The 22,388-nt window shown below is 38.0% G+C and overlaps 2 protein-coding genes and 1 pseudogene across 2 annotated transcripts; 2 read left to right on the top strand and 1 right to left on the bottom strand.

Annotated features, from left to right (window-relative positions):
- The first annotated feature begins 4,879 nt into the window (after nucleotides 1-4,879).
- LOC149096414 (uncharacterized) lies at nucleotides 4,880-8,242 on the top strand. The gene has a single exon (XM_089280736.1). It carries the CDS (start codon nucleotides 4,951-4,953, stop codon nucleotides 5,473-5,475), a length of 525 nt encoding a protein of 174 aa, XP_089136862.1. The 5' UTR covers nucleotides 4,880-4,950; the 3' UTR covers nucleotides 5,476-8,242.
- Nucleotides 8,243-9,045: 803 nt separating this feature from the next.
- On the top strand, nucleotides 9,046-17,468 carry LOC149096413 (galactose-3-O-sulfotransferase 2-like). Its single transcript, XM_089280707.1, has 2 exons — nucleotides 9,046-9,398; nucleotides 14,904-17,468. The coding sequence occupies exons 1-2, from the start codon at nucleotides 9,235-9,237 to the stop codon at nucleotides 15,955-15,957; spliced, it is 1,218 nt and encodes a 405-aa protein (XP_089136833.1). The 5' UTR covers nucleotides 9,046-9,234; the 3' UTR covers nucleotides 15,958-17,468.
- A 651-nt stretch (nucleotides 17,469-18,119) lies between these two features.
- Nucleotides 18,120-21,604, bottom strand: LOC149096412 (uncharacterized; annotated as a pseudogene).
- Nucleotides 21,605-22,388: the final 784 nt, after the last annotated feature.

The raw sequence follows: 22,388 nt of genomic DNA, 5'->3' as shown, positions 1-22,388 counted from the left end.
TGGATTCTTTTTAAGGCAGTTGACGAATTCACTCACCGGAAGTCGATTTGTGCGTTATCAATTAACCTTCATCGTTCTTAACGCATGAAAGGGGTAAACTTCCGGAAGTCGAGTGCCATAGACAGTGACAGCATGGACCTTCGTCGTTATTGAGACTAAAACAAGGGGTATTAAATGTCGACGAATCGATATGATTCGCGCGGGGCCACTGAATTCGTCATTTTCTAAATCGATCTGGCTCATCGGAAGTCGAATCCGGCCAGGGAATAAAGGCCCAACTCTCCATTCAATTCATCTCACCGTATCGGAAGTCCTTTCTCTGCTAAATGACTTTATTCCTAGAGAGAAAACCGAATATTCTCTCGGGTCTTGAAGCCATGAGGAAACTGTGTGTAGCAAGATATGAAAATCGTCTTGTAGTGTATATTGTATGCTAGCGACTTCGACACATTAATAAAGTTGTTATCTTTGGTTTCGTACCGCGTGCTGGTAGATTAAAATATCGAGCATAAGTTTCGATCCAATGAGAGTGATGAAGCGAACTCATGCGTAGCATTTTAAACCTAATAAATTTTGACAAGAAATCAATGCCGCGTACATTTACGCGCTGCACAACTATATATCGATCTTGATATTTGCAGAAAGCTAAGAACACAAACTGCGAACTGGGAAAGTAGACGAGAAATGATAGTTAGCCCATTGAGGTCAATTAACGAAGCCGAGACGCTGTGTTATATTGAATGGAAGCCACTGAATGATTTTTTTTTTTTTTTTTTTTTTTTATATTTTATACAAATATGAAGTCAAATCTATGGGTCACTTGTGGAGTTTCGTATTAATTATAATACAGTTATGGATACTTGAAGTTCTGTTGCTGCAAAAGACAGTGTTAACTGACCACCCAATTTTCTGTACAAAATAAAACTCAATAACTGATTTACTGATTTACCTTATATTTTCCTTCATTTTGTGATTAATAGATTCATCGATTTCTCGGTGACAGTCTGTGTGTTGCTTCATTTATTTACTTAATTTATTCGGCATGCGATAAAGAAGAAATTCAGTTTATTTTTATATTATTGGAAAATGCTTGATCTTGTTCTCTATCAACTTATTCTCTAACAAATTTCAGCAAATATGTTTTAGTGTATCATACATTTCTTTTTTGTTCCTAATTATTTTCTTTCAATGGATTGACTTTCACGATTAGCTCAAGCGCTGTTATGCTTAAAACTGCTAACGGCCAATATCAAACCAACCATACTTACTTTATTTACAACTCAACTAACCTATATAATATATTTGTCCCTAAAATGCAAGAAAAGAGCTATTATATTGTTTTTTTTTTTTTTTTTAGTCTGAGACGAGGAACTCCTTTGCTCTCTGCTTTCTGCGAACGATACGCAAAGGGGTATATTGGAAAAATATCTCAATTTTGAAATATATATAAAGAAAAGTAAAAAAAAAAATAATAATAATAATTATAATGGTAAAATAGTTCGACACTATATATTTACTATTGCATTGGTCCTGCAATACAGCCAGTTTGCTTCACGAATAGGTACAGAAAAACTGCGCATTCACAAATATTTTATATGATTATGGTCAGTTTGGATATGGTCAGTCAGTTTGTCAGTATTCGGAGAATTTATAATAGAAGTGTGTTCGTCTGTGCGATAACGTATGGTCGCTGGCCTGTTCAAGAAGGCTTCACTTTGTTGTTATAACAAATTTCGATTCAGTCCTGCATATTTGAACTACGTAGAAAGATGTAACGAAAAAATCAGGCTTGAACAGGTATATCACGAACTCATAACTTACCAGCTCCCAGCTAACTTGATGGCTCAGTTGGTAGAACAATGTACCGGTATCGCGGCAGTCTTAAGCTTTGTAGATGTGATGATCATTCGATATCCTTTGACCTTTCTTCCCAGTTCAACTGCAAATGATCTTTTATATATCCACTACCTTTTTTACCTTCTAGCCATAGGGGTATGTCTATATTACGAACTCACAACGAGACCAATGCCCAATTGGCTTGATAGCCTAGTTGATAGAGCACTGCACCGATATTGCAAGGATTTTGAGTTCGTATCCGTCTAGGCCTGGATTTTTTTTTTTTTTTTTTTTTTTCAGTTTCGGAAAGAGATTTACGGTTAAGATAAGATATGGAGATACGTAATTAAGAAACTTGCCACGAAAAAAAAAAATCATTTCTAAGTATTCGTGTACAACTGTTCTCGCTTACTAAGACTTTATATTTTAATCGAACAAATATTCATGTATATTGATAATACAATTATTTACTGCAATTACGCATGTTACCCTAACCAACAAGTTAGATCTAACCACGCAAGTAAATCAAACCAGATGTAGAGTGGAAGATGACCGCAAGCAAGTCGGAGTGAAAGCTACATGTAACCGCGAGCAAACAGGAGTGACGCACCGCAAGCAAACTAGATTGAAAACTAACCACGACAAACAACAGTAGAAACCAATGTAAGTAGAAGTGTAAACTAGTCGATTACAGCTCGAAATTTAGACTCCCGATCCCGACTCGAGTCCCGGACTCAAAACCCTAACTTGGGAATCTAATTTGAAATCCACTGCTCAAAGTTCTGACTCAAAGAATGAAAATCCTCACCAAAATACCAGCTGTCATTTCGTCTAAGTGCCTCGTTCCTGCTGACTCGCTTTAATTTCCTCAGTGAAAATGGTCCATATAAAAATATTGAAAACGGAAAGTAGGTTATATTTTAAATTTTAGGAATAGGAGATTTTCATCGTAAGTTAAACGTAATTACGGTTGAAAATGGTTTTTCGAAACATTTTATGCCATTTGAGAGAGATTTCCAACGAGTGACGAAGCACATTAGGTTTTATTGAGGTTTTAAGAGATGAAAAGTGCCGGGACTAACACTGAAACAATTATTTTATTTATGTCATTGTTTTGATATTCGTTCTCTAAATGCGGAAATACATTAAAAGTTTGGGGAAAAAAAATCGTAAAGTGGACAATATAAAGTCATTACGAATTAAGAAAAATCCAGTAAAACTGGTTTATTGCGGAAGTGCAAATTCATCAAACCAATTGACACAGCTACCAAGAGATTGCTTCCCCTCAGTTGAGCTTGACATCGCCACAAAAACATATCACTTGACAAATAGGAGAATAGTAAGTAGTTACTAGTAGCAATAACATCACCCTTTATAAGTATTGCGAACTCCTTTTGTTTTTCTTTGTTCTAGAGTCTTATTACGTTTGCTGTTTGACTCTTATTTTATTTTTCATTTTCTTTTTCCTTGGTAGATGTTGAGCGCAGTTCTTGCCATATTGTCATTCACAACAATGCTCAAAACAGAGGAGTTTGGCGTTTTCTTTGAAATCGAAGAAGACTCTTTCTTCGTAGATGAAGATGCTTTTTGGATTCGAAGGGTCGACTCGTTGTTTTCCTGTTCCCAGATGTGTGCAAGGAAGGCCGTTTGTAAAAGTGCAAATTATATCACGGGTGGAGAGACCTGTTCACTACACAGAGAAACAAGAAAGATGTATCCGGACAGGCTTTTAAAACAAAAAGGTTCTTCCTACGTAGAAAAGGTGTGTCAGTCAGGAACAAAGAAGACTTTATATTAATTGCTTTTTCCAGGGGTTGCAGCAGGGGAGAAAATAATTATAATTAGTATTGGTAATCGTATGAATGCAGTACAATTAAGCATTTACATTACTAGTGATATTTGAAAATTCCCTGAAAATTGCACGAGCAGTTTAGGCGAGTGAAATTTAAAAGAACTTTCAAATATCACGAGTAATGCAAATCCTCAATTGCTCGAGCTTTCATACGATTCTCATTTACTATATGACCGGCTGAGAAAATTGCGAACACGCTTGTCAATTGGACTGTAGTGCACAGCAAATTAACAATTAGCGATAAATTGGCCTGCTCTTAGCCAATCACAAAGCAGTAGTTTTCTCAGCCATATATATAAAGGGTATAAGCATGCAAAGAAATGATATACCAACCTGATTAAACGGTCTGCAACCCTTAAGTGGTCTAACGTTAACCAAAAGCATAAGAATTAATTACATTTTCTACTAAGGTGCTCAGGTCAGCTCTAAATAAAAAAAGGTTAATTGTTTAAATGTTTATTTAGGTCTAGACTATAAGAGCTACGGTGCTTTTTTTGTTTTTTTTGTTTTTTGTTTTGTTTTGTTTTGTTTTGTTTTTTTCGCGTTCGTTCATTCGTTTGTGTGTTTTTCAAATTCATTAGTCAGATGATCAATCAGCCAGTCACTCAGGCAGCCGGTCAGCTGGTTGTTCCCTGAGGCGGTCGGTCAGCCGGTGGAGCTGTAAGTCAGCTAATCGGTAACTCACGTGTATTTTTTTCTTTTCAGGTTGTTTCAGCAGAACCTCCGGCATCCTATGGTTTTCAGAGCGACTCTGACGAAATTCCTACTTCACAGGGTAAGCTCTAGCTAAACGTATTTCTTATATCTCCTCAATTTGTGATGAGTTCTGCAAACCACTCTTATAGATTTCATTTTCTGTAAGGAGTCTGAGGAGGTTAGGTAAATACGAATGCAATCGCTTACGGAATGGTTACTGAAAAGAGCAAACCGTAACCACTGATTCCTACATAAACAGCAGTTATTAAGTAAAACTCCGATCCTACACTGCAGGAGAAATCTAACCCTTCCGCTAGAATTCGTGAAAAACACTCTTGTTAAAGTCTTGGTCTCTTCAGGCATCTAGATAAAGTGCACACCACATAAACCTTTGTTACTGCATAAATGACATACGTCACTGCATTCTCTCTATAGATACTACTCAACCACGCGTCCTTAGTTCGTGCTGGTTACTTAGCTATTGGAATCCACAATTGTCTTCGGGTGTTTATTGGATAGATCCAGGTTATGAATCTGAGAACGACGCTTTCCAGGCTTACTGTGACATGGACACTGACGGAGGAGGATGGACTCTAGTGTGGAGCTATACATTCGCTAATTATAGTCACTTCACAGATAAATCAAACGCAGTTACTCCCAGACCCAACTGGCCAGCTACCCTGGGAGTAGATGTCCCCATCTCGACAACTACTCCACTGAGTGAAACAGACTACAACGCCATGGACTTCTCGCGTTGGAAACAAATTGGCTCAGAGATACTGATCAAAAGCAACATTGACAACTGGTGGGCTTGCTATTCGTTGGGTGGAAGCTTGGTTGATTGGCGACAAGGAAATGCCGTCTGCGCGGTGGTAGGGAACGTAACTGGCACGTGTCTCTATGAAGGTACCCGCATGCTTACCATTGCGCCGAGCGAAACCTGTGAACCAAAATTCATAGCAGAAGGCCTTTTCTATCATTTTGATGGTTGTCTAAAGAATTTTTGGCCCATCCATGATCCATGTGGATTAAGCCAGGAAAACAACTTGAAAAATGTGATTAATCCACATGGGAGTATTTTCGTTCGCTAGTTAAGAACATATGTATATTTATACCATGCTATAGAAAATAAGCTAATCAGAACGCGGGAAAACCGTTGTATATTCGACATTATTGCATCCAACCCGGCTTCCCACTATGCGAACCCCGTATGACGCATGGATTGTGTTGGCCACTGTATATTCTATGCCATGATATAAGAGAGTTATGCAGCTCGTAGTATGTAGCATGGAATGTCCCGCTTGTCGCTTTTATTCTCTTGATATACACATTTGCCTAAGGGCCCGTTTGGGTGCTGAAAAATGTCAAATGAAACGTTGAATAATTATCCATGGTATACCAATCAAAACGTTTCATGACCGATATATATGTAATATACTATCATATCATATCATATCATATCATATCTTATAATAAAGTTTCCATATAACGCGCGCTCTGATTAGCTGAAACAGCGTGCTTTATCAGAGCACGGGTTGATGACGGTAAGTTGGCTTCCAAATTTTTGCTTCGGAAATTGGACAAATTTGACCCAAATTAAACATCCCCTGTGACTCAGACAAACGTAATGGAAACGAACTATTTGTCTGCAGTAAATATGGCTCACAGATACCATTGTTAGCAACAATAGTGTTAAAACTGTACTAAAATAACAAGTTTTGCTAGATTCCCGCCCACAAAACACGTAGCGAAATAAACAAATTCTCAGCCTAAACAGCGCTTCGATAAAAGACATTATATTTGTTACGAAGGCAGAAATTATACTTAAGAAGTAAAACAACGACAGAAAACCGCAATTGAACTGTCTCTGTTTATGATTAGAAGCTTTATTTTAGTAAAAAATGCTCAACTGCTCAAACAGCACTTACATGCAGTGTAGTAACGCTCGTTCTCCGGTCAGCTCAGCAAAGTGAACGACGAGCGGTCAGTTCAAAGCTTGCTCTGATATTCTCTTCTGTGCTCGGAGTAGAACCAGTGGGAGCAGTTTAGTCTTTCTAACTTTTACGCTAGTTCGGGCAATCTTGCTGCATGCGGCTACAAGCCGTAAATGACTGTAGCTCCTTTCAAATTCAACTCGGCATTTCGCATTTTCATGATCATCCGCAAGCTTTGAGCTCCTCGTTTCGTAATTTCCACTGGAAAAGTGCACGTTTCCATTGGCCACAATACGACCGGATTCCTCTGGACTATAAACCTTTACCTACCTTTAGATCCGTATTTAAAATTAACTAAAAAGCGAACTTTGAAGGCATCGTTCTTCTCTGGAAAGCCGCTCAAACTACTGGAAACTGAAAGCTTCGCTGAAGTACAGTTTGTGATTGACAGCTGTCGCTTCGTTAGCCAATCAAATTATTTGAGCAGTTCTAACAAGGATTGTGATTGGCTTATTTTAGCGTGCTTTATCAGAGAACAGTGCATGCTGACGCCATTTTTACTCATTTGGAAAATAAAGTTTGGTTTGAAAATTCAGCCGAATGCGTGGGGAAATTATCTGATTCTTTATCATAAAACAAATAAAGAAGCCTCGACTGTGCTCTGTTTTATTTAAAGCACTTAGAAAGCGGTAGAGCACTCAAGAAGCACTCATATCATGACATGTCATGTCATGTCATGTCATGTCATATCATATCATATATCATATCATCATATCTTAGCTTATAATATCATATCATATCATATCATATATTCGGGTTAGGCATATAAGGAAGGATAAGTAGCACTAACAGTAGCAACACAACATAAAGAAGTTCTAAAGAATTACGTTTAAAGAATTTTATGTAAAAACTTGGAAAGAAAAGTATCGTATTGAAGAATTTTACGCCAATAGGGAAATAAAACCTCAAGTAAGTCCAGATAGGTTATAAGTAAGTTATGGCATAAAAAGGTTACGACTAGCACGGTTAATAACAACAACTCAGTTTGAGTAGAATTCGTCAAGTGTTTTTGTTTATTTTGTATTATTTCATTTTATATTATTTTATTTTGTTTTATCTTATTTCATTTTATTTTATTTTATTTTTGAGTGAGTATGCCCATGTGTATTTTATCATCATCACACCACCACCACCACCATCATGATCATCATCGTCATCATCATTATCACTATCATAGGTAATCATACGGTTTCGAGTTCAACTTGGAATTAATTTGCACGAGTGAGTTTTTCAAAAAGCTGAAGTCGTACGGGTGAAGTCGTATGAGTGCAACTTCAGCATTTTGAAAAACTCGCAAGTGCAAATTAATTCCAAATTAAACGAGAAAAACTGTATGATTACTTATCAATAATATAAACATGAAAAAAGTCGCGTGAAAAAACATTCGAAAAACACATTTTTCAAAGTTTCCACACAAAATTTCATCATTTTAAAGTGATATCAATGCCTTAGAAAATCTCCTATTGTCGTTCAGGCCAGTCATAATCTAGAATTACGATGTGTAATTTGCACTGGTGTTACACTTTTTGCATTTGTGTTACACTTGAACTGCACTGCTCTCAGCCAATCAGAATCGAGTGATGTTTTTCATGCATATTATTAATGCTATAATTTAGTGTCAAAAAAGAAAAAGTAGAAGGCAGTGCAAATTAAAACTGTAACACAGTACAAAGTTGTTTAATGCAATTTACTTCTAATGAAGTGTAAGGTATTGTAATGTAGTTAAATGTAGTTAAATGTAGTATGATATGAGTCCCGTGTTACTTGCAATAAAGTGTGTATCAAAAAAATAATGTTAATTATAATAAACTAAAATAAAGTAATCTGCATTTGAGAGTCGGAAAAAAAAATAATAAAAAATAAACGTAAATTGCTTGCTCATGTTTTCCCGCGCTCAGCTACACATGATTGCTTGAAGTTTTGATGAGTTCAATGGGTTGAGCCCTGTGTCCGTAATGATATACCATAGTGATTTTTTTTTTTTTTTTTGATTTTAGTTTCACGATACATAATTAAATCACAAATCACAGCACGCGTACTAACTGAGAGATATAACAAATCATCAATCAAGTCTTAATTCAGTAACTCATGAGTGACAAATGATATTCTTCGCTAAAAGTTTGACGCTAACTACTTGTGACTAATGATTTTTATTGGACTTTACGAGATCAATTGCTCCAATTTGCGTGTAGATTCCAATTTTAACTAAACTGGATATTGATAACAGTGTAAAAGACTATCACAAAGATGTCCGTGTCAATAAAATGCCGAGTTTCTGGAATTTGTACAAGGTATTTTTCAGGCTCACCTAAAGTTGCCCGAAATTTCGGCCAATTTAAACTCGAATTTTAAACTCCTTGAGAGGCCAAAGTCATGATGTGGAGATACATTTCGAAAAAAAACACGAACGCCTACCTCGGTAAATGTCGTGGTTTTCAATCTTATCGGATAGCTTTTATACTGTGTAAAGGTGAAGGTAAGGGCCGATCTCGGTATTTTGGTCCTGCCCGGTTTTCTCTGACTATGACACTTCATAGCCTTTCTATTATCGCTTGCCTTTGTTTCATAACGAATCCCACTCAAATATGTCCACTCGTCAAAATTTGGTTTGAAGAGTTATAAATCACGATTAGGACAGGTAGCGACACCATTGTTATCATGACCAGACGGTTCGGCAGACGGTGCGATGTTCGCTTCTTACAGTTGTCTTTAAGCGGCTTACTCCTCCCTGCAGCGGGACAAAGCCCTCTAGTAAATAAGCAAGTAACAGACTTTGTTTTATGAGGGTGACACGCAACAGTAACTAACATTACTGATGAAGTTGTGGTCCTACGTCTTCGGCGTAATTTCGCAACAATGTCGTCCGTTCGTGTCTGGAGCTTGCACGTGAGACGGTTCATTCATTCGAGAAGACTTCTTGCTTTATCCACGTGCGCCATAAGCCTTCTGTTTATAGCGTCTTTTACTCACGAACTCAGCTACATTTGGAAAACATGGCGCTATCCTATGGTGACAGAAGAGTAAGTTAACATTATGTTTTTCATGTTAATTAAAAAATCTTTCTCATTTTTTTTCGTGTCTTAGGCCCCGTCCACAAGGATCCGGATATTCTTGAATCCGCAACTTTTTCTTTCCGGGTACTGCTGTTGTCCACACGCATCCGGCGAATTCGGCAGCGGAGCCGGATATTTTTGAATCCACTCTCCACAGTGGAAAAAATAAATCCGCAACGAATCCGATGACGTGTGGATGGTAAATCCGGATATTTTGAAATCCGACGACGTAGCAAAATCGTATCCAGTCTCTTACCGAACAATAAACCAATATGGCGGAAAAACGTGTAGGCCTAGTTTCTCTAGGGTGAATCTGGATACCATCGGATGCGTGTGGACAGGCGAATTCGATTTGAATACGCTACTTGTGAACGGAGAAATTTTTTAATTCGGAAAAAAAAAGTTGCGGATTCAAAAATATCCGGATACGTGTGGACAAATGCATAACTAGATCGTTCAAATCGACTGAGAAATATCTGTTTTGCCTGGCTCGAACCCACTGAAAGCCTTCTTCGACTATGAGGTCAACTTTTCCCTCATCGTCAGTTAATCAGTGCAGGTGAAATAATTCTCATCTCTTGGTTATAAACCAAGAGCCCTAAGGCGATAAATACTCTCGCGTGCCTTCCGAAACCTACATGTACTTGTAATTTACAGCTAGCAGCTAATTATAAATTCAAAGATTTTAAGACAAGTACTACCCAATCAAATACAGTCTGTGACGTTTGTCTGGTTGTAGGAGAACGTTCTAGCCATGAGATGAAGATCTTTAACTGAATTATTTCCAATCAATCCAAAGCTGTACCTTAATTTTTATATCGAAATTATTGGTCGAACGAGATTAACTTGTTCTCTTATCCGTGTTAAGGAAATTGCTGTGCCGAAGTCATTAGTGTAACTGCGTTCGCAGAACGCAGATCATAATCTTGGGCGTCCTGTGCTTTCAACCTATTTTGACAGTTTTTCGTCGAACGTCTGCATTTTCAGCGCGATTTTGAAAGACGTTATATGTCATACGTTATATGCGTTGTAACCTGAGCAGGTCTGAGCATATTAAAGCGGCTATTTAAACACTACCTCCTGGTTTACAGTTTATTTTATACCTTTAAGAACTCGACTTTGAATCGCCTTGGCTTTGCGATGTTTACTGTAGGAACAGCTATATTTTATTAGCTGTAGTTTGACTGCATTTGTTGATTAGTTCCAGTCGCGACAGATCCGGTCGAATATTGCATTTGTTTGTCTTGTTTGGAATCGGTGGAAAAGTACTCTGAAGGCTAGATTGTAGGATACCGAGCCATTCATTTACACCACATTTAATTTGAATGGTTTCTTTTGTTCCTATATGCTTCGTTCTTAGGAGTGATGAGGGATATGTTAATAAGTGGCCCAGTATTGTAAAATCGCTCCTTTGAATCAGTCGCACGGAGTTTGTTTACGATAAACGAGCACGCGATTGCAAATGTTTTCTTATATTTGTGCTTCCAGTCTAGAATAATGCACGTAAAAAAATATACCTTTACAACTTAGCTTTTACGCTTAAACAAATTACCAGTTAATGTGAAAATACTTAGTACGAAATAAGGTCAATATTTCTGTGAGGCTACGCGGAAACTGGCGCCGCACGCAACGTATCAACAAATCGTAGTTTACACAGGGATTCTATTCACTGGCATGGTTTTTGACTGCTCTGTTATATCTGTCTGTAAATCCTCGATTGCTGATGAAAAATGTCGATTTTAGCAATAGAAAGAGGTTGAAAGTCAGCTGGTGAAATCATTTAAGGTATTTATATTAAAGTGACGGCGTCGAACGCACTCATAATCTTTGATTATTGATTAGTATTTATCTATATACCGCATGAGTTGGTCGAACTAATTTGCGAATATAGAGTGATTGTCAACGTTAATTAGGTGACTTGAACTGAGGTGTTTCAAAATTATTGACCTTATTTGGTGCTAAATATTTTCACATTACCTGGTAATTTTTTTAAGCGTAAAAGCTAATTTGTAAAAGTATATATTTTCACGTACATTATTCTAAGCTGGAAGCACAAATATAGGCAAATATTTGCCATCGCGTCCTTGTTTATCGTCAGCAAACTCCGTGTGACTAATTCGAATATTTCCCCTGGTGAATAAAAGTATAGACAGTATTTTCACATTGTCGTTCCTTGATTCAGGCTCACTCTTATGGATCTTGCCTTAAGACTACTTTTCCGGCACCGATTCCAAACAATATTCGAGCGATCAATATTCGACCCGATAAAGACTGAGCAATCTGTCGCGACTGGACTAATCAACAAATGCAATTAAACTACAGCCAAAGAAATATAGCTGTTCATGGTTAACATCCCAAAGCCAAGGCGATTCAAAGTCGTGTTCCCGAATATATAAAATAAACTTTGAACTACGCGGTAGTCTCTAGCTTTAGTATGCTCAGACTTGCTCCGACTTCAACGAAAACCACAAGGTGCGCGATGGTCTTTTGCACATATGACTATGACATATGACATCATTCAAAATGGCGCAGAAAATACAGAAATTCGACGAAAAACTCTCAAAAGAAATCATCCTTAAAACAACAGGACACCCAAGATTAAGAACTGTGTTCTAGGAACGCAAAAATAAACGGCACGTAATGCATGCAGAAGCACTGACATTTAACTACCGTTTCTAAACTTTGGCTAGAAAATTGGAAAATCAGTAAACCGGCAAACGAACGGACGCTTCAACGTAACTAGAAGTAACTGAAGGTGCAACCCGAGTGTGGAGTAAGGGGAATTGAAGAGAATGAAAAAGCATGAGAATATAATGCAGATTTAGATTTAGATTTTCAGGCGCGGTTCTTTTTAATGATTTACTCACATCAGTAAAAGAGGCCACGTCGCTTTCCATTTTTTAAGAACTCTCTTAGTTCTCATTTTAGCCTTGAGTTTTACATCAATATAATACTTAGATATACTTTGATTGTTCTCTTTTATTGTATTGATCTAGAAAAATTGTACCTCATAGATATGTAATTTCCTTTTTATAATAATTTTTAAACTCCTTGTACATAACTTTGCGGTAATTTTTAAATTCTGAATTTTTTATCATGTAGTCTTAATTTTACGAAGGGCCCCTTTTGATACCAGCCTATTACTGATGGGGCTACCCTGCCTAAATGAAGATGACTTGACTTGACTTGACTTAAGGAGTGGCGGGACTGAACAAAATCATTCATGTTGTTTCTGTTGACGCTGACTGTAAGTGTAGGTAATCATACGGTTTCGAGTTCAATTTGGAATTCATTTGCACAAATGAGTTTTTCAAAAAGCCGAAATTGCAGGAGCCGCTTCGGCGAGTGCAATTTGAACGAGAAAAACTATATGATTACTTATTGATATTATAAACTTGAAAAAATTTGCGTGGAGAAAGTGTCGGAATATCTTTTTTGAAGCCTTTTTTTCCATTCGAGAAAACTTTTTTTCCAAGTTTCCGCTCAAAATTGTCCTCATCATTTTTCGTGATATCATTGGCTTAGAAAATTCCCGATTGTCTTTCAGCCAATCATAATCCAGAATTATGATGTGAAATTTGCACTGGTGTTACACGTTTTGCACTGTTGTTACTCTTTTTGCACTGGTGTTACACTTGAACTGCACTGCTCTGAGCCAATCAGAATTGAGTAATTTTTTCATGTATATTATTATTCAACGTTATAAATTCGAAACCCCTAAATAGCACTAAAAGAAGTAATTTGTCTCCCCTAACTTTTGATTATTAGCTATTTAGCGATGTTTTCAGCTCTTAAGGCGGGACTTAACCTAAAATTCTGAAAGAAATTCGAAGTTTTGTTTTTTTACGGAACTCGAATCTTAAGGTATTGAAGTTTTATTTTGACAAGTACTGTTACTGTAAGTTTAAAGCTCGTTTTCTCAAAACGAGTTATTTTCGCCTTCCAGAAAAGATATCTTGAGAAGGATGTATTCAATTGAGCTAAAATCTTCGGGATTTGTTGTTTTGAGTACGTTCTGTGGGATAAGCATAGAACTTTTCCATCCAGTGCATTCTGTCAAAGTTATGTATTGAAACGTATGCTAGATTTTCTGTATCAGATTTAACTGGTCATCATTTCACGTGTTTTTAACTTTTCAAAATCCCTATGCTTATCCCAGCAAGCTGTTTGTCTTCTTTTGAAAAATGTAAAAATTATTCATTTTGATCAGTTCTTGTAGTACTTATCTTTTCTCAAGTAAGCTTTGGCATTCCTGTCTGCTTGGTTTCTGATCCAAAATATGGCCAAAAGGATGTTTGTGTGATGTACACAGCATTACAATGATCAAGAATTGAATGTTGTTTTGTTCAATCACTACTCGTTTAATGTAACATATTGGCACATTGCAACATGAATACAGTAAAAACGAGCTTGTAAGGAGCTACATGTTTTGAAGTCTGGAAAAATAGGTTCTTGTATTTTGGGGGCAATCATTGGCAATTTAGGCTATGTGGGTTTTTAATTAGGTTTTTAATTTCTATGAAGGAGATGAATTAGTTGAGTACTAGAAAATAAATAAACATAGGTTTGAACCATTTGGTCCTTGAGCATACAGCAGTTATTCACAATTGTATTATTATCATTATCATTATCACTATCATTATCATTTTCATTATCATTATCATTATCATTTTCATTTTCATTATCATTATCATTATCATTATCATTATCATTATTATTATCCTTATCCTTATCCTTATCCTTATCCTTATCATTATCATTATCATTATCATAATTATTATTATTATTTTTTGTAACTGTAAATTTGCAATCTCAAAGTCTCACTCCAAGGCTAAAATGTTTATCCTAATTTAAGTGTAACCCAGATCTTGCTCGGCTAAACAGCTTCTCATATTTTTGGGTATTAAAATGGCAGATGCCAACAGGTTCTTACACCACTAGGTTCTTATATGCGGCTTTTTTACTGTAACATTAATCTGCAAGGATGACCAACAGGCTTGGTCATCACTGTCTTGACTATTGTGAAACGTATATTGCATATTGCGTGCATGGTTTTTACTGCCTATAGTTGAAAACTCAGATGCTCTGATATCTATGTGAAGTAAGACCAATACACTATTATTAACCATTTCAGTGTTTTGCGAACAGAAAAGAAAAAAGGGTGAATTAATAATCAGATTACAAATTATGTATAGTAAATTTGAATCATTAATTATAAAATTATTACTTTCAAACTAATAAACCATTTAAATATATTTCATCACCTCATTAAATCACTTAATACGACTTCTTATAGTTTTAAAGATATTGCATCATATCGTCTCTTTTATTTACAAAAATTCCAATAGTATAGCTATTCAATTTCCAGTAGGATAACCATGGATAGCTCATGAATAGCAATGACCTGTGGTTTTTCGAATTAAAACATTATAAACCATAAACTCTTCAACCAAGTTTATTTTCTTTTAACAGGCAACGAAAAACAGTAGAAAACACAAACAGCAGTGGAACAAGTGCAAACACGTGCTCTCCCATACAACACGTCCTCTTTCTCAAGACGCACAAAACAGGTTCCACCACAATCGCCAATATCTTTTTCCGTTATGGCGACTCACGGAGTCTTACCTTTGTACTTGGTCAAGACACGCTGATTGGCTGGCCTCGTCGCTTTCAGGTGTCTTTTTCGTTGCCTTTAGAGAGACCTCGACCGCACTTTCTTTGCAGTCACACCAGGTACAATCAAAAACCGATGAATTATCTCTTTCCAAAGCCCACTGCCAAATACGTGACAATTCTCCGAAGCCCTGTTGACCAGTACGAGTCGGTTTTTAACTATATGGGGTTGGGCGATATTTATGGATTCGGCAGAGATCCCAGAAGTGCTTTAGAAACATTCCTTAGCACTGGTATCGAATTGAAAGACTTTTTCAAAACAGCATCTACGCGCTTGGCCCGAAATCCCATGTCATTCGATTTAGGATTGGCCTACAAATTTCACCAGAATGTTACAGCTATCAATAACTACATCGCATTTTTGGATAAGGAGTTTGACTTGGTTATGATCACAGATTACTTCGATGAGTCAGTCGTGCTGCTAAAACGCTTGCTTTGCTGGGAATTAGATGATATTCTTTATTTTAAATCTAACGAGAGACAAGACAAAGAGAGAGCTGTGGGTTTGACTGACCAAGTTAAGGACAATATCAAGCGATGGAACGCAGCCGATGAGTTATTGTTCCAGTACTTTAACCAAACGTTTTGGCACAAAATAGAAAAGGAAGGTAAAGATTTTTATGATGACCTGGCAGCTTTTCGCCGGAGGAAAGAACAAATCAGTCGCTTATGCTTGACAAATGGAACAATTCTTCAACGGCATTACCGTGACAAGTACGTCAAGGCTGTTTCTTTAAAGCAGAACTTGAGGGCAGAAACAAGAGAGCAATGCAAAAGAATGACAAGAAGCGAAAATTTGTATCTAGCGTATTTAAGAACGAAACGATCGTTTGGCTCGTTTGCTCCTTTGTGATCCACTACGGAGCCAAACGGGCTACTAAATACATAGACGTGGAACTTAACGCATATATACCTGTAGATTATTGCTCATTCTTTCATTCACTGCCGAGCCAAACTAGCCACTGAATAGGTAGACATAGGACTTAACGCATATCATTAGATTATTCCCGGTTCTTTTTTTTTACTGCCGAACCAAGCGAGCCACTAAATATGCATGTATGCACCTTTAAAAGTGGCCCGGTATTGTGCATGCAGTTTTTAGCCACGATCAAAGACTGAAGCAAAAAGCAGCAGTCTTTTGCTTGCTTATTTTTTTTTTCTTTGTTTGTTTGTCTGTTTGGTAGTTAAGAATTGCTCTATGCTTAGCGTGCGTATATCGAGTTATGGATGCTTGCGGGAAGTTTGGAGAGCAGGAGAGAAGCGTAAGAGTTGCTCGAGGCGCAGCTAAGAGCAACTCTAGCTTCTTTAGTGCTCTTGAAACTTCCCAAGTATATCCATAACTCGACACATGCACAGCTAAAACCATGAACCTTTTTTTTATAACATAGCGACAACAACAACTTGGGCGCTAAAACATGTTTTGTTTGTGGTTGACTTCAAAGTTCTCACTGCACGGTGACGGAAAACAAATTATCCCAATGCCTGGTTAAATACGCGCCAAAATCAGTGGAGCAATAATTAACGAAAACGCCTTGTCTGGTTTCTAAAATTGTCAATGCAGAATTTGCTTCTTCGATATAATTATTAAGAAAATGTATGCAAACAAAGTCAAAACACTCGAGTTTTAGTGAACATCTTAGCTTTAGTGAACATCTTGGCAAAATTCAAAGGCTCGAAGTAGGGTTTGTATTATTCAGAATGATGCTCACTTTGCCGAAGCTTAGATAAAAGGAACTCGCATTTTAACTCCACGGAAAGTTTGCAGCTAAAATGAAACTGCACACGTCATGTTATAAACGCACGGCCGTGCGCTCATAGAGATTTCTACCATGATGGCTCAACAGGAACTAGGAAGGACTTTGCTATAATTTACAATGTGTATTAGTTTAACTCGCTAAGTTAGTTCTGCTTTACTTTGTTTTTTCGTTTGATTGGGCCGCGCAAAGTTATTTGTTGTTCAAAGCCAGATTAAGCTAACCCAGTATAAGCGAGAATTATGTTTTTTAGTTCTGTAACTTTTGTGTAAGGTTGATTTCCGGCTTATATTGAGTGATCTCAAACTACACAAAACATGAGCAATGAAAAAACATTTCTAACGAAGGAAAATTAATACTTCGGTGAATTTTTAATCGTAGGTTAACAACCCGTCCCAGGGTGTTAATTTTTGTCCTTTCGCACATTATTTTCTAAACTTCGACGATCTAAACCAGGTTTAATTTGATATCATTTGCATGAAACAGATAACAAAGCTTCCCTCTCGTAATTTGACTACATTTAACTATTTAAAGTTTTGATCGATTGTCACATTAAACTACAACAGTTGAAGAGAAAGGCTAATAATAAAGTGTATTATCGTTTGTCTCACGATGTAGTCACTTGAGGTGTAGACCGCGACGTTTTGACTGCTCACTGCTAGTCTTCTTCAGGCACAAACAACCCCAAGAAGAGAGCCCGTCGCGGAATTTAAATCCACCACCGTTTTACCTTAGGTCCAAGGAGTTTCGGAGTCTCTCCGCCGCTGCCTAGAACAACAAGGCATTCGCACCGTCTTTAAGTCCGACACGACACTTCGGTCACACTTAGTGCGACCAAAGGACACCTCAACCCGGCTAAACAAGATGGTGTTGTCTACAGGATTCCCTGTGAGTGCGGCATAGTCTACATCGAGGAAACAGGGAGATCTATGCAGGAGAGGATCAAAGAACACGACCGGGATATACGACTCGCCCAAACCCAGACCTCCGCCGTTTCTGAACACACCCACGAGACCGGCCACTATCCTATCTCGAATGAGGTCAAGTTTATTGATCGAGATCCTCACTGGTACACACGTAGGATCAAGGAAGCTATTCACATAAGACTTCACCCTAAGAACATCAACAGGGATAGCGTAATTGACATTCCTGAAGCATGGATGCCCACGATCAAAAAAACACGGAGAACGGTACAACAGCGGACCACTGATGGAACAGCTACCCGCCCGATGAATAACAACAACCCTTTCCTCGACAGAAAGGCTAAATACGTACATAACTGGGTTGGTGTGTGAACTGGAACTGACAAAAGCTAGAACTCAAACACTTATTATGTCAACAACTTAAAGTAAACTTTGACAATTAAAAAAAATTGTCTTGGATCTTAACAAAATGTTCAATGCATGCTACTTTCCTTAGCCCGAAATCTCAGCATTTTAAAATTTTTCTTGCACAAAATCACCTCCTCCCAAGACCCCCAATCTCTCCCTGAAATCAGAACTTCTACCTAAAATACAACAGACTAACACAACATTCTTCCCAGCTTGAAAACACGGCTGCTGACACAGACCTCTGGTTCTGAGGCTGTCTTCGTTAAAACTGCAACAGTACTTAGTTGAGAACACAAAAAAATGGAGATTCTAGGTCATTTCAGACACCAATTTTGTGCATTTTAATTAAATAGCCTGTTATTTACAGGGCATGATTCAACCCTTCGACAGTTAGTTTGTAACAGAAAAACATTGATCAATAACCTAGGCCAATAGAGTTTCTTTCATATAATATCCATTTCCCAGTTGTCCCGATTAAGAATGTTCATGACGATTTCCCTCAATTCCACAAAGTTAGCATGTGTGGATGGAATTTCCAAAAGGGGCCCACAGGTGTGGGCAATGGGTCTTGCACTCAAGCCCTCGCACTTACTTCTATCTTCTTGTCAATCATAATATCCATAGCTGTTGTAAATCGCAAAAACTGTAGGAGTTTTGGCATCTCCAGACCTATTACAAATCGCTGAAAAAATTTAAATGCATCTCTCTCTCCTTCACTTTGTAGATTTGAGGTGAGACAAGATAGCACCTTTTTCGTTGTAGGTTTAAGACGATCTATTTCAGCCCTCAACGGCTGAAATATTTTGGAACTGGAGATACTGTTTCAACTGCTGTACAAAAGGTTGCAAAGATGAAATCATGAGATGTGGTTTCTGAACTAGTTCCTGCTTGGAAATTTCAGGAATTACTTGGCTAAGGTTTTCAGTGGTAACCACACTTCGACACTTGAATCTTTCAAGAAAATCAGTAAATTCATCATCATCTGGAAGATGATTCTTCCTTATAATTTCTACAACGAACTCTTCCTCCACTGGGAATAGGTATTTTGTAAATGAATCAACAAACATGGAATCTGGAACTTGGTTGCCAAAGAGGCAGTAGCATAAAAAAGCCTTTGACAAAAAGGAGGGAAAATAGGGGACAGACACAAACCCTTAAACTAAAATTCTCTTTACAGCCTCAAACTCCTCAACAAAGTGGTTATGTCTAACAAAAGGAACCCTTTCTCTCTCTCCTATAGTCATGGAGATAGAAAAGTCACTCCAGAATAAAGTGCACACTTCACAAATTACCCCAACACCCACATTTTGTTCAAACTCTCCCTTTTCATTTGTCACTTTAAAATCAATATTACAGTTCATTACACTTGGGTCTTTAAAACGTTCGATAAATTCAGTTGTTATGCACGATCCTTGAACTGTGAGAACTCTCTCTGGAAGATATCTTGATGAAGAGGGACATGGAGAATCCTGCTTTACAGAGCCTTCATCACGACTGCAATTCTCTTCATTTGTAAGCCTTGGGTAACTGGTTTCAACAGCCACATTGCTATGCGATCCTTCTCCCTCTGTTTCAGCCCCACCATTTGATAGTAAGGCTACCCGCCTAAATCTTATTCCATCCATAGTTAGTAAAACTGGGTTTTCTGGTGTTTCTGGGATTTCTGTAGTATATGGATTCCCCCCATCAGCGATCCTAGAAACCTCATATTCTCTGTTCTGCTCACATCGAATGCATTCTTCACCTTCCAAATACGTAGAGCTACATAATAAACAAACAACGCGCTTATCAGCATCTGATGCTACCTGCGAAGTATTCAGGTTGACTGGCCGTTGAAAATTTTCCTCGTCTGCTTTAAGTTGTGAAAAGAATGTGTCTTGGCGCTGTAATCTTAGATAGAGGTAAGTTGTCGACGGATAGAGTCCATTTTCCTTTAAATAACTTTCAATAGTTACTTCACCAGGAAATCGAATAATGGCCGTTTGGGTTGTGTCGCAAATATCTAGGAGCATGTCGTCAACAGAGCCAGCGAAAGCACTTTTCCCGCCAGGGAAAAACATTGCAGTGGCTTTTTGCTTCAGGTCTTCAACTGTGGGAGGTTCCGACGCAATATAAGCAACGAACCGATTTGCGCCACCATTCTTCTGACGAACAGGAACAAAAACTTCTGACTTCTTGTCGTAATGAATCCAGCGAACTTGGATTCGATGTTCTTTATTGGTCTTTCTTTTTTTCCCTCTTGACTGACCTCTGATGCGGTCGAGCAATCCAGACAGTAGGCTTACCGTTGCTTGGTTTGGTTCACGGGTCGCTGCTTTAGAACTCGTAGAGGCAGATTCACCCTGACGTGTTATTTCCTCTCGGACGGTTTGCCTTATTATAGCATCCATCGTTTAAAACGCCAAGCACTGCCAAACTCAAACTAGAGGACAACTTTGCCGCCTTCCAAAATGGCGGGAGAAAAACACTCGCCTGTCTCAGTTCCCTTATGTTAAGTTCCAGTCTCTTTCGTCCAACCGAAAAATCACAACAGAACTGTTTCAAAAATCACAACTGAACTGTGAAAAATCACAACTGAACTCTGAGCCTTCTGGGCCATCGTACAAGTCTCTCGTGCGCGGTACTTTTTATGTGAAAATGAGTTTAATCATAGTTAATTGAGAGGAATCCATGGTTATGAAGCCCCACAAACATCAAAGGAGCAAACAAAGATGCCAAGATTTATGTTGGAAGATCCACGACGCGTGCACAATCTTTTGATTTGCACTTATTCACTATGCATGGATTACGTAATCAAAAGGTTTCTATTGGTTAGTTCCACTGTCAGAAGTAAACAACTATTGTGTTTTGTTTACGGTCAAGACAAAAAAGCGAACGAAAATATACAACAACAAAACTTTTTCGCGTTTCATAACCATTCCTCTATGTCTCATTAGTTAATGGCAAACCGTCTACCCGTCAAAGTTTGGTTTGACGAGTTATCAATCATCATAAACCATCGGTCGGTATCAAGGCCATCGTTATCATGACCAGATGGTTCGGTGTTCGCTCTTCAAGCGGTTACACTTTCCAACCTTACCCCTCGCAACAGGACAAAGCCCTCCATTCCTCAGCGTAATTTCGCAGTAATGCCGTTCGGTCATGCCGGGACCTTGCAGCTGAGTCGATTCACTCCTTTGAGAAGTCTTCTTGCTTTAGCCACGTGCGCGACAGGTCTTCTGTTTATCGCGTCTTTTACTTACGAACTTGGCTATCTTTGGAAAACACAGCGCTATCGTATGGTGACAGAAAAGTAAGTGAACATTATATTTTTTCATCTTAATCAAAAAAACTCCGTCAATGCGTTTCTTAGATGTCAACTTCAAGTTTACGGTGCGTAGTCAGATCGTTCAAAATCAACTGTTAAATGTTTGTTTCCATGGCCCAAGCCACTGAAAACCCTCTTTGACGATGAGGTCAAATTTTCCCTGGAAGTTAATTAAAGGTGAAATAATTCTTGTCTCTTGGTTTTCCAACCAAGAGCCCTAAGACGATTAATATGATCGCGCGCCTTCCAAATTGCAAATTACAGCTAGCGGCTAATTGTGAATTCAAAAATGATAGACTAACTTATACCTAAACAAATACAGTCTGTGACATTAATTGCTTTTAGTATGAGAACCTTCGAGCTCCTGACTCTTAGGCCAAGAAATTGATACTTATAGCTGAATTATATCCAATCAATTCAAACCGCTTCTTTTTTTGTATCGAAATTATTGATCAAGCAAGATAAATAATAGTAATTGGACCGAGTGGAGTACAATTTAGGGAGTAATCGCGCGAGTGATTTAAAACTCGGACGAGCGCGGAGCGCGAGGCCGATTTGAAATTACGAGCTTCAATACTCCCTGAATTGAAAGACACGAGGTCCAATTACTAATTAATTGTATCTATAACAAATTTCGGAATCAAAATGTCTTTTCAGAACTTGTTTTGAGCAAAAACGTATGTAGCGCGTTTCATAAGTTTTTAAAACTGTAGGAAACATCGCAAAGAAAGCCATTAAAGCGAACGCAATTGAAGTGCGAGTCACGTGGGTATCAAATTACAGGTGTCCAATTACAAAAAAGTTAAAATTGGATACCTGTAGTTGGACACTCACGTGATCGCGCGCCGATTACGTGGCAAACAGGCGCGCGGAGAATCAATCACGATCGAGA

This window comes from Orbicella faveolata, unplaced genomic scaffold (genome assembly GCF_042242905.1).
Source record: "Orbicella faveolata isolate gen_17 unplaced genomic scaffold, um_ofav_v1 contig_48, whole genome shotgun sequence".
Classification (NCBI taxonomy): Eukaryota; Metazoa; Cnidaria; class Anthozoa; order Scleractinia; family Merulinidae; genus Orbicella; species Orbicella faveolata.
The sequence above is the reverse complement of the archived record's forward strand: the minus strand, read 5'-3'. Positions and strand labels throughout refer to the sequence as shown.